Here is a 13,474-nt window from a genome sequence, read left to right on the forward strand (position 1 = left end):
TGATAATTGTTAATTTTTTCTTCTAAATTTTAATTTTAAAGCAGGAATAATTTACAATACAAAGTTCACATTGAGTCTCGTTATCAGTGTTTGAAAGTGTCAAATTCCCACGTTAATGAGTTGAACATAAGTTTCTTGTTTAGTGAACGCAGTTTCAAACACCTGCACCTGCTAGGCAGCTACTTGAAAAATGCTAACACCATTTATTTATCTACCCTACTATTTCCAACATATTGTTCGTTAAAATATATCTAGGATTTATTAAAATAAAAATTGAAAAATATCTGATTTAGTAAGATTTATGTGAATTTCAAACAATGATAAATGCGTTAAATAATGCACGTTCGAGTATGTTCCTAATCATCCTCTTTTGCACCTAACAAAAATAAATTATTGTTTATTATAATGTTTGGATTTAATATAAATTATTCATAGTTTAAAATTAGCTTCCAAGTTGCTATCACTTTATTTATTGAAGACTATCCCCTTTTCTCCTTTGAAGTTTGAACACACTCTGCCTCTTACCCACGATGAAAGGGTCAGAAAAGGCCAAATTTAGCGAAAGGGCAGCATACTATTTAAATTTGGATAAAAGCCAGCTAAATTTTACTTGTCTTAGTAGATTTTTTCCCATTTTTTCAAGCCATAAGATTAATCTTAGCTCCGGTAAGATATATAATGCATGTTTGTGTAGCGTTTCCAACAAAGGCATCACATTTCAAGACACAAAACACCAAAGCCCCAAGTTTCTTGCGCGTTTTGTTCATTGGAATTTGTGTGACTGCATTTTCAACTTGAAAATAAACATATTGATAGTTTTTTTTATAACAAGTGCTTTCCCTCATAAGGTTGGCTTTGAAGGGAGAAGAAAAAGAAAAATATGTCGTGAATTTGAATTTTTTTATTAACAAAAAAAATTAAAAATGAATATTTATTAATAAAAAAATTCCATTGGACAAAGCCACTTTAACTATTACAGTATTACTAGCTAGAATTTACTTCTAATTCATTATTAACAATATTTCTTATTTAGATTCCATTGAAACTAATGCAACTTTTTGGAAATAGTGACAAGAGAGCTTGAAGGGAAGAAAAAAAAAACGTACTTCTCAAATCTAGATTGATAAACTTGGTGGCAACTCTCAAAGAAGAAGAAACACAACTGTAGTTAGGATCGATCTAGAATCCTGGGATGGAGCAGCTAAGAATTCCGCAAAGCAAGAACTTAACCCTCTTTTAGCTGTTTTGAAAGTTTTTGTTGATGCTTTTGTGAAATTTTAGTTGGAGTGAGATTTTAATGTTTGTTTCTTTCTCTTCTGTTGTGTTATCTATGTATGGTGATGATGTTCTGTATTTAACAGAACAATTTTGATTAAGCCTTGATCACTTAATGAGCTAAAAAAACAACTTCTCAAATTTAAACTAAATTAAAAATTAGTTCGTTATGAAAAATATTCTTCTACCCATATATTTCAATAGTTTTTTAATTATATTTTATTGTTGATATCACTGTATATAATTTCTATTTTTTGGTATGGAGATGGAGGAACCCAAAGAAGATATATATTTTATGTTTCCAAACTCCTAAACTCTTTCCATGTGTCTCAATTATTAACTACCTGAGTATTTATTATGAGATTTTTCTTTTTGAAAAAAACATAATTTGAACAAAATCTATAAATATTGGGCCACCACCAAGGCAAGTTCATAAAATGTATTGGGCCACGGGCGGATTTGATACAACAAATGTTTGGGTTTTGAATCATATACTTCCTAATGTGTACCATGCACCTCCCCTTTCTTTTATGAAAAGTAAAAAATATTGTTAATGAGATAGCATCTCCCTTTCCCCAATTCTAACACCTCCTTCAAAAAACCCAGAACCCTAACACCCTAGTGACGAGGCACCTCCCTTCCCGTGATGATGATACCTCCTTCTTGCAATGACATATGGTTCACCGCAACAATTCCTCCTTCTTCGACACCACCTCTTTCCCCTTGTACCTTCCTCACAACATCGTGGCTCTTTGTTTGCCCTCTTTCCTTTGTGCTTCGCTATTGATGGTAAGTTCCTTTCATCTATTTTTTCGCATGGGGATGGGTTTTGGCGGCAGGTTGGTAGAGGGTGGGTTATGGTTGGGATGGGTTCAATTTCAGAATAGATATTCTAGAACAGTTGTTCTGGAAAAGCAATCCCCACCTTCATTGGCTTTAAATGTACCTCTCTTTTATTTTTTCCACCAAATCTTTATTTAGTTGGTTGTTACAATTAGCCTGGTAATTTATCTTAGTTTTAAAATTGCTCAACATGCATGTGTGGATATCTATGCATTATGCTTTGTTTAATTAACACTTAACAATAATTTTTTAGGATGAGCATTGAGTATTGATATTATTCTACTGATTCTAATATATGGTTAGCCTGATTACTAGTTTTTGCAATGCTTGTTTGATATTTTGTAAGCAATAGTCCTTATTCATAAAAAATTATGTAGGGAAATAAGTATAGATCAATATTTTGAATTAAAAGAAAGCAAGAAATATGCATGATAGAGATTGGTATAAAAGATTAGAAATATATTTTTATTGAGTAATAAACCCTAATTCCTAATCTTTGCTCCAAATCTCCAATGTTTAATAGTATCTAGAATATAGTGCTCCAATGTTAAATACTTGCTGGTTGTTGTGTTCCCCAAGTGCATGATTTTATTTGTTCATGTCTTTACAAATTTTTCCTTGTGAGGGATCAATCAAGTATCTTTCACATACGCAACAAAATTTGTCAAACGGTCTTCATAGGTAAAGTTTGTAGGACAATCCATAACAGTACCCTAGGCCTCCATCACTTGATCTGAAGTCTCTTTGGAAGTTACTTGTTGTTTGCATTTTGCTTTCACATTCTTATCAATATGAAATTGGCACAACAGATTATGTGACTCAAGAAACACAATTTTTACTACATTCATCAAGGTTAGATCTCTACTTGACAACTACTTTCGGCAATCTATCAAATTTGCAAAAAAGCCCTCTGAACCTTTCAAGTGCCTAAACAAAATTATTTTCACATTCAACTTACACGTAACCAAAAGCAACAAAAAATGTCAGTTCAATACATGTAACACTAACAATCCCAAGCAAAGGTAGCCTATACCTGTTGGTTTTGTATGTATTATCCATGAAGAACACTATTAAGTGCATTCAACAATTTTACCGCATCAGGATGTGTCCAAAAAATGTCATGCACAACTTCTTCATCATTCATCACATGCCAATGAATATACATATCATGCTCTAACAAATTCATTAAATGTTACATTTATGTCTGGGGCTTCTTTTAGATCTCCGATATGTAGTTCTGACAATATACACTTGTTTAATGGTTGCAATGTTTTTTCATTGTGTTCTTTCAATGTCAGAAGAATATTTTTAGGTTTCACCATACTCTTTGTTATATCAATAATCATTGTCTTCTCATTATTCTTTAATCGAACAACATATGGATGACCAAACAATGTCTCAACAATATCATGATTATGACACCCACACAACACCCTAACCACCCATCCTTTACCATTCTTTAGTGGTCTTTCTATCAACCTAAAGGGATAATCACATTTTGTACTCCCAGTAGTCATCTTTGTATCTTTTTTGTATTACATATATTTATCATCCCTCTCACAATCTAAGACAACAAATGACTTCCTTCCAGGTTGCCAATTTGTTGTGTCTGACCTCAAAACAAGAACAACAAAACTCAACTCAAATGCAATCGCTCGAACCTATTTCAATAACTCTCTCAAGTATCAAAAACCTACATAAACAACATACAACAAATTTTAGTCGAAGTTCACCTTTTAATAATTAAATACATCAACAATAAAAAAAATCACATGATAATAACACAATTAAATTACCTGTGTAGTTGTAAAAATATGCTACAAGCTTCATTTTTAACTGTATCATCCATATTCTTATACATATCCATGTCAACTTCATCAGACATCTTGCAGAAGTAATCATCCTCCATACAAACTAAAATTGTAAAGCAACGAAAACAATCAAAGTTATAATTATCCAATCTCCATTGGCTTCCAAAACAATAATCCCCCAAAAGATGTTCATCCATCATTCCAGAATAGGCACTTAGGAAGCGCAAATTATGCTTATAGAATGGTCATTCTAGAACACAAATTGAGTTCTAGAATAAGTATTTTGTTAAATACTATTAACATTTTGGATTACATGTTTAAGAAAAAATACACATGTTTCCAAAACAAGCAATCTAGAAGCATATTTTATGTACTCCGAAACGCCTATTTTGGAAGATGACTTATGCTTACGAAATGGTCATTCTAGAATACAAATTGAGTTCCAAAATATGCATCTCAGAGTATATATAATATGTTTCTAGAATGAGTATTCCATTAACCACTATTAACATTTTGGATTACATGTTTCATAGTTAATAAACACATTTTCGGAACAACCATTTTGGAAGCATATTTTATGTACTCCAGAATACCTATTTTGGAAGACAATTTGTGTTCAGAAATGACCATTCCATAAGTATAATTTGGGCATCCATAATACTTACGGTGAGTACAGTTTCCATTATTTCTCTTCCAAAAGGGTGGTTCACAAAACAAAAAGCTTCACAAAAAAAAGAGAAAATATACCTACATGTGGACCTAACCTCACTAGATTTGTGCAACTGTGGCATCTACAAAAATGTAGACAAAGAGGGACAAACACAAGTTTAAGCGATGAATATTGAGGCTTTTGCTTCCTCTCTCATGGAAGAGAATCGTTGCATACGATAGAGGAATGAAGAGGAAGCTCGTGGAGATGAATACAGGCGGTTGTGGGACTCTATTAGAGTTGAATGCTGAGGAGGAAGAGGAACCTCGTGAAGTTTAATGCTGAAGATAAAGAAGAAGCTTGCGGTTGTAGAGTTGAATGTTGAGGAGGAAAAGGAAAGTATAATTTGAAAAGGGTAGTTTGGGATTTTGAAATTTATGAGGTGCAAGATGCAAAATGAGAAGTGTAGGATATAAATGTCCAAATGTTTACACTATGAGCTCAACTCAACCTAATTTGTTATCGTTCAAACAAAAAATAAATTTGTTCTTGAATTATTGATAAAAAAAAAGTTCTAAATTCACGTAAATAGAATTATTTAGATGACAAGATTTCTTTTTTTACAATAAAAAAGAGAAGAGTTGTTGGATAAATATGATTTTCTAAAAAAAAGTTGAATTACTTTTTTATTGTAAATTAAATAGAACTACTTAAACTTCGTCAAAGTGTTTATATATTATAAAAGTTGAAAAAAAAGCATAAATGATAATATGATTTGTCAATGATTACTTAAAATTTACATATAAACATGTAATGACACTACATATCATTGAATATCAATTATTGAAAATGTTTGTGTCCTATCCCATGTGTGTGTATAATTTTATATTATGGCTAGAATGTTAAGATATTAATAAAGAATAACTTGTAAAAGTTTATTTATATTTTAAAAAACTATTTATGAAAATAAGATGACCATTAAGTTAAAAATATTGATACACATGAATAAAAAAATTATATATTTTTGCATTGAAAAATTCCACCTTAACATGGTAATACATGCTTAACGACAATTATAATGGTGTAAAAAATGACAATTTATCATTTGTTACATAATTTACATGAAAGTATCATATATTTATATTTGGTAAATAAATTTGAATAAAATAGGCAAAAATATTATAATAAAAATAAAATAAAATTAACTCTGATAATTATCAAGTTTTAAATAAATTACACTTTCCAAAATTATAATTGTAGTTTTCCTTTTTATTTGGTGACTTTAGGTGACAAGTTTGAATAGAAGTGTTTTATAGGTACAGGTTATTCGCGAACACAAATTAATCCAAACCAATATGAACAATTTGGATTGGATCATTTATGCATTTGAGTTAAAACTAAGTTGAACCAATCAAAACTATTCATGTACGAGTTGAGTTATAGGTTTATATTTATAGATCCGATCAAAACCTAAATGAACCGACCAAAATTGTTAGAGTTGTTTGGTTTGTCTCTAAATACTATTAATATTGGGATTTCAAGTATTGGAGCTACAACTATTGAAACTTCTTAAGGTATTACTTTCTAGTACATTGTTATTTATTTTACCTTTTTTCATATTTTTTTTGTCATGTTTATAATATTAATGTATCATATTTTATTTATTTGTTGTAGCAAATCTGGTTGTAGTAAAGTTTATTGCAAGAAGTTAGTTTGTAAAAAATAATTGTGATTCAGACTATCATAATAAATCTCATTGAAGAATAATTTGTTTTTAATTTATGTTAGTCTATTTTATAATATTATGTTGATGATATTAAATGAACAAATTATATTATTTCCAAATATTTGATAATATTATGTTAACTGTGTCTGGTATTTGGATAAATCATGATGTAAAATAGTAGTTCTAAAAAATCTAATTTAAATAGGTAATCTGATGACCTGAAACGAATCATATCATTTTGGGTTGGGTTGGGTTTAAAAAAATTATAAATACCAAATTGAACCAAACCAATCAAATTTGATTGGGTAGAATCTTGAATTTGGTTAAAATCAATCCAAACCGGCTCGCAAACACCCCTAAAGTTGAACACAAACTTTAAAAACAAAAAAAGATAAAACCATTGGTTTAGATGAAAACTAAACAAGTTTGCATTTATCAAGTAATAAGATGGACATTAAGTTAAAAATATTAATAATGTATAAATAAAACATAAACTTGTATATTTTTGTATCAAAAAATTCCACCATAACATGATAAAATAATATATATTTAAATGAAATTTATACTTCTGGCATATTTTACAAGAAGTTATTATATTTAGCAAATAGATTTAAATAAAAATAAAATAAAGTAATTTTTGTTAACGATAAAAAATTTAATTAAATTGCCAGTTTCAAAAATTATAATTGCAATTTTGTTTTTCATTTGATAATTTTAAGTTTTTTTTAAGAGTCTTGTTAATCAGTGTTCTAAAAGTATTGGTTAAGAAACTGAAAGTAAAAAAATATTTATTATGTAAACTAAAAGGATAAGTGTCAAAAAGACCATGGACATTACAATTTCTTGTATCCTAATAAAAATATTTTTACTTTAAGTTCCTTAACAAATGTCATAGTGCCACAAATTAGTGTTTCCTCTAGACTTAAATCTAAGAAGAACAAAAGTAGTATTGTATGTTGAACTTAAATATAAGCAATCTAACTACTTTTGTCCTATTTAATGTTATCATTCCTAAAATACTCTTCATTTAATTCCAATTCTATTTTCAATTACTCATTTTTATTCATGATAGTTGTACATTGAAGGATCTTGTATATGTTAGTTTAGGTTTTGATTTTGATATTTTTACATGTCAAAACACATTTTATAGGTGTGACATTTATTGACTGTTTAGATAGGCACGCATGTGCTTATAATAGTTTATATATCTTATGCATGCTTTAGGATAATCATTTATGATGGCTTGATACATAAGTTTTTGAATGCAAAACAAGGTTTTCATTGTGGAATCAATTACCAATTTGTGTAATCTATTACAAGATGAAAAGACTAGCATATGAACCAACTTCTATTGAGATACAACCTAAAATCATTGAATTAATTGATTACGAAATATCGTAATCGAGTACAACACTTGTTTTAAGTGAAGGATAGGCTTTGTATATTGAAATAACTAATTACCATTTATGGTAATCGATTACAATACTTCTAGAACACTTAGATTGCTTGTTGGACATTGAAATAATCAATTATTACATATTGTAATCGATTACTTTGGTTCACAAAAGCAATACAAGGTCTCTATTCATCAAGATCATCAATTACCTCATATTGTAATCAATTATCACGATTCTAGAAATGCAGAACAATGATATTTTAGTCTAATTAATCGATTGCAGTTATTGTTGATAAATTAAATCTATTTCTTTCTATTAAATTTATAAATACCTTACTTGTTCTATCTTTTTTATGACTTTCTTTATGAAACTTATCACTTCAAAATATTTCTAAGAGTCATCTAATGAGGTTCTAATGCATTTTCTCTTAAGAGATCAACACAACAAAGATATTGGAATCTCCATCATGGGTTGATCATTGATAAAGCTTGAAGAAGTATTGATCTGCATATCAAAGGTGTATTCAATCCAACTTTTTATTTCTTTCTAGTTTTTTTTAAATCTTGGTTAGGGTTACCAAAGGATTTTGAGTTGATAGGGTTTCAACTCTTGATTTTTCTCTTATAGGGTTCAAGGGAAAAGTAGATTTAGGAAATTACATGTATATAGTGGTTGTACTTGGTTCTCTAATAATGGAATGTTCTAAGGGATTGTAGAACAATTGGATGTAGGTCTTCTTGAGGATTGAATTAGTATAAATTCTTGTATTTGATTCTCTCTTTCTCTAACCCTAGGTTTTTTAATATATTGGTTTTATGTGTTGTTGATATTTCTTCAACAAGTCTTTTAAGAAATTCTTGATTCGCAAAGGGGTATTGATTTTATTTAAATCTAAAAAGTAATTGGTAAAATTTCAAAGAATTTATTCAAACCCCCCTCTTTCTAGATTCTCAATTGTACCAATAATTTGTATCTAGAGCTAGGGTCTTGAAATCTAATTGATTTTATTTAACTACCTTTTGTTGAGGGAACGTCTATTAACTAGTCACCACTCTTTTTTGATTTAAATTACCCTTTTTGGAAAGTAAGGATGGAGATCTTTATGGAATCGATTAACATAGGCATTTAGCAAGTTATGGTTAATGGCTATACAATTCCAACACAATTTGTTGAAAACAAAATTCTAGAGAAACCCTTTGAATCTTGGAATTTAGAAAAACTAGAAAAGGAGAATATGATTCTAAGGTTGTGAACGTCACTCACTTATCATTAAATTCTAATGAATTTTTCAAGGTGTCAACATGTACAACCACCAAGGAAATGTGGGAACTCATCCAAGTCACCCATGAAGGAACTCTGAAAGTGAAAAGAGCAAGGAAAAACTTTCTCATTTAAGATTATAAGACTTTTAGGATGAAACAGGGGGAAAATATTGTGGATGCCCAAAAGAGATCCACTCACATTTTAAATTATCTCAAAGGCCTAGGGAAGATTTTTGAGGAAGAGGAACTGAATGTAAAAGTTTTGAAATCCCTCAATAAAATATGGCAACCCACGATCACCACCATTTTGGAGTCAAAAGATCTCACATCCATAACGCATGCTAAGCTATTTGGAAAATTGAGATAATCTGAGATGAACATGACTAATATGGTTGAATAAGAGGCAAAAGACAAGAAAAGTATGGGACTGTCTCTCAAATCAGCCATACCAACTAGTGATGATAGTGAAAGAGAAGATGTAGAAGGATCGGAAGCTGAAATTTAACTTTGCTCATTAGAAATTTTAAGAGATTCATGAAGAAGAATCCAAAAGGAAAAACATTTCAGTTGAAGAAAAGTTTCAAAAAGAATAAGCCAAACTCTCCACATGTTTCAAATGTGGAAAACTTGGCCACATTAAATCTGAGTGTCCTATCTTTTTGAAGAAACAAGAAAACAGAGATAAATCTAGAAGTTACACCAAGAAGAAGAAAGCCTATATAGCATGGGAACAAAATGCTTGAAGCTCTTCAAGTGGAAGTAGTGATGAAGAGGAAACAAATCTTAGCCTGATGGCCAATGAAGAAGTTAATAGCAATGTAAGTGCATTTGATTCTAAATCTAATGAAAATATTGATCAAGTTATTGATGCTTTTGATGAAATGCATGAGGAAGTACAAAAATTATCTCTTGGTAATAATTTCCTTAAAGGCAAGCTAAGGTGGCATGTGGATAGAAAGAGTTACTCAATTTGAAAAAGAAAATAAAGTTTTTGAAAAAGCTACGAATGAATCTTCTTGTAATAATAATGTTATTTCCACTAATTCTCTTTCCCAATGTGAAATGTATAAGGCTCTTGAATCTAAAATCGGTATTTTTTGAAAATCTTATCTAAATTCACAACGGGAAGAGATAACCTTGATGTACTCCTAGAACAGAAAAGGTGCACATTTGATAAAACTAGTCTTGGATACATAATTGACAAAAAAATCCTTTAAGATTTTTTTTTAAAATTTGTCAAAGTGTCCAACACCCCATTTACAACATGTCTTTATTGCATGTACAAAGGTCATTCTTCTAAAAATTGTTTGATTAAGAAATATGGAGTTTCAAATGAGAAATATAAGTGGATTCTCAAAGGAACTAAAAAGGATACTACCCAAAAAGGATCCAAAATCTCTTGGGTACCTAAAACTTCTCCCTAAATTGTTTTGTAAGTATGTTTTGAAACCAAATAGCTTATATGGTATCTTGACAGCAAATGCTCAAGGCATATGATAGGAGACAAGATCAAATTTGTGTCCTTGGAAGTAAAGGAGTGAGGTTTTGTAACTTATGAGGACAATAACAAAGAAAAATTTCTTGGTATAGGTAACATTGAAAACTGACTAACTACTTCTATAGAGAATTTGTTGTGTGTGGAAGGGCTGAAACACAATTTATTGAGTATTAGCACAATATATCTTCAGCATGCTTTAGGGATGATAATTGATGATGACTTAATACATAAGTTTTTGGAAGCAAATCAAGATTTTCATTGTGTAATCGATTGTCAGCTTGTGTAATCTAGTGTAATCTATTACAAGATGAAAAGAATAGCACAAGAACCAACTTCTATTGGGATATATCCAAAAATCATCAAATTAATTGATTACCAAATATCGTAATTGATTACAAGGCTTGTTTCAAGTGAAGGATAGGCTCTGTGTATCAAAATAATTGATTCCTATTTATCGTAATCGATTACTGTGCTTCTAACACACTAAGATTGCTTGCTAGACATCGAAATAATTGATTAGTACATTGTAATCAATTTCTTTGGTTCATAGAAGTAATATAAGATCTTTGTTAAATGAGATAATCGATTACCACATTTGTAATCGATTACTACATATGTGTGTGTCATAAAACTTTGTTTTATAAGATTTTTGAATATTTTGATTTTATATGTTGTTGATCTTTCTTCAATAAATTTTCCTTGATTTGTAAAAAGGTATTAATTTTAATTGAATCTAAGAAATAATTGGTAAAATTTCAAAAAATTTATTCAAATCTTCCTTTCTAGATTTTCAACTGAACCAACAATAGTAAATTTCAATGAAGAACTTTTTAAAAATAATATTATTTTTTAGTTGAGATTAGGAAAATTAGATAATATCAATTAATTTTTTTAATTAGTTTGAAATTAATTATTTTTACTTGTATGGAGTATTTTTTTTTAATGCATTTGGTAACTTACGAGTTAAGACAATTATAGTTTGAACACAAACTTTAAAACGAAAAAGATAGAAACCACCGGTTTAGATGAAAACTAAATAGGTTAGCATTTACCAAGTAATAAAGAGCATTCAAAACATTTTGTTTGTTTCATTAGTTACAAAAACTCATTCGACCAAACGTTAGTAAAACCTATAATTTCAACTATAAATATAGTTTCACCATTCGCTTATTACCACCAACAAAAGCATTTCAGTAGCCTCAATAAAATTTTATTCTTCAAAACAAGGTCATGGCAACATTCAATAACCTTTGTCTAATGGTAGTAGTCTCCATGGTCATTACAGCTTTGTTGGTCAAAACAGGACATTCATACGAAGATCAATCATCTGAGGAAGCTGTCCCTCCAATGACTGATGTTGAAGAACACTTGGTTGCTTGTATAATGAAGTTGCAAAGACCTTGTGACGAGCTCTATGTGTTCGGTACAATATTCTTTGGTAACAAAAGGATTAGCAAAGATTGTTGCACCAATATTCATGACATGGGAAAACCATGCCATGATGCATTGACAACATATTTTATAGGATTACCAAAATTTGAAGCAAAGAGAACCCAAATTTTAGAGAGGAGTAACCAAGTTTGGAAGCAATGCAACAACACTTCTGCCCAACTAGATCATGAAGTTCCAAACAATAATCTTGCTAGTGATGCAGGTTATGTTCCAACTGATCCACCTGTAAGCCCATCATATGAAAATTATTTAAGGGATTGTGCAGCTAAATTGCATCCACATTGTGGTGACCAGTTTTATGCTGGGATATTTTATGGCAGGGGTACAATTAGTAAAGATTGCTGCAAAAACGTTGTCACGGATGTAGGGAAAACTTGCTATGATAACATGACCAAATATGTTTTGGGATCACCGCAGTTTAAGGAAAATGAGGCCCAAATTATGAATAGGAGTAACCAAATTTGGAATTATTGTACTTTAGATTAGTCGGTAATCTCTGAAGAAAGAAGTTTCATAATTTGAATGCTTATATGTTATTGTAATTCTTATTATGTTGCATTATGTGAAATAAAAAATAATACACTTCACTTCTATTTTTTTCATGATGTATCGGATGGCTCATAACTATTACCCACTTTTGTTGATAATTACTCTTATATGAAATTTTAATTTAAAATCTCAGAACACTTAGTGCAAATGTTAGTTTAGTTAGATTGTAATTTTAGTAGTATAAGTTTGTGCATTGTAAAGGACAAATATCTTTGTGTGAGAGAGACTTTTTCAGAATTATTTTTCATTGAGTGATTTTAAGAATTTTTCCTTTAACAGGAGTATTTTAAAAAAAATTCTTAATCCTTTAAATAGTTTAGAAATTGTGGGACTCAACTATATATTTCTGCCTATCTTTTTATCTCCTTATTTTTTTCACTATTTTTCTTCAACCAAACACTTTTATTTTTACTTATTTTTATTTTTATCTAGGTGTAAGTTTTACAAATTACAAGAGTGCAAAAAGAAAAAAAAAAGTTTTACAAGTGTAGCAAAATCTGCGGTGGCAAAGCACCAATACAATCTTTTGGAAATAATTTAAATTTGTAATTTTAAATCTTTAGGATATTGTTTAGAATTAAAAAAAAATATTATCTTATTTCTAAGGTGTTATTTAGAATTAAAGATTTATTCTGTAAATTAGAGATTTATTTTCTTGTTTAATAGTATGATTCTAGGTCTTTACTTAGAGGAAGGGTTACTATCTTGGGTGAGAGAGGGGTCATGTTGACGAAATGTTTATAAGTTTATTTATTGTCTTAAAACTTATGTTGAGGAGATCATGAACATTAAATAAATCTAAATTGTAGATGTATGGGTGAAAGTTGAATCACGTTAAATAATTTCTGATATTTTTATATTTTATTTATGATGTTATCTCTTATTTTTCATTGTGTGATTTTTGAGTAATAAATAGGAAATGAGTAAATCTCGTCATTACAACTTTATTTTTTATGAATTGCCATTGCAACTTAAAAAATCACATTTTTAAAACTATATTTTAATTTAGAGA

The 13,474-nt window shown here is 29.5% G+C and overlaps 1 protein-coding gene and 1 long non-coding RNA gene across 2 annotated transcripts; both read left to right on the plus strand.

Moving 5' to 3' along the window:
• Positions 1-421: 421 nt before the first annotated feature.
• LOC100802720 (uncharacterized) lies at positions 422-8,468 on the plus strand. The gene is made up of 2 exons (XR_001386299.3): positions 422-2,064; positions 8,134-8,468. It is a non-coding gene; the product is annotated as an uncharacterized lncRNA (long non-coding RNA).
• A 3,188-nt stretch (positions 8,469-11,656) lies between these two features.
• On the plus strand, positions 11,657-12,515 carry LOC102669537 (uncharacterized). The gene has a single exon (XM_006603072.4). The coding sequence runs from the start codon at positions 11,692-11,694 to the stop codon at positions 12,397-12,399; it is 708 nt and encodes a 235-aa protein (XP_006603135.1). The 5' UTR covers positions 11,657-11,691; the 3' UTR covers positions 12,400-12,515.
• Positions 12,516-13,474: the final 959 nt, after the last annotated feature.

The sequence above is a fragment of the Glycine max genome, chromosome 18 (assembly GCF_000004515.6).
Source record: "Glycine max cultivar Williams 82 chromosome 18, Glycine_max_v4.0, whole genome shotgun sequence".
Classification (NCBI taxonomy): domain Eukaryota; kingdom Viridiplantae; phylum Streptophyta; class Magnoliopsida; order Fabales; family Fabaceae; genus Glycine; species Glycine max.

Excerpts from the sequence above, each read along its gene's own strand:
- LOC102669537 (XM_006603072.4), top strand. The coding sequence starts at position 11,692 with ATGGCAACATTCAATAACCTTTGTCTAATGGTAGTAGTCTCCATGGTC.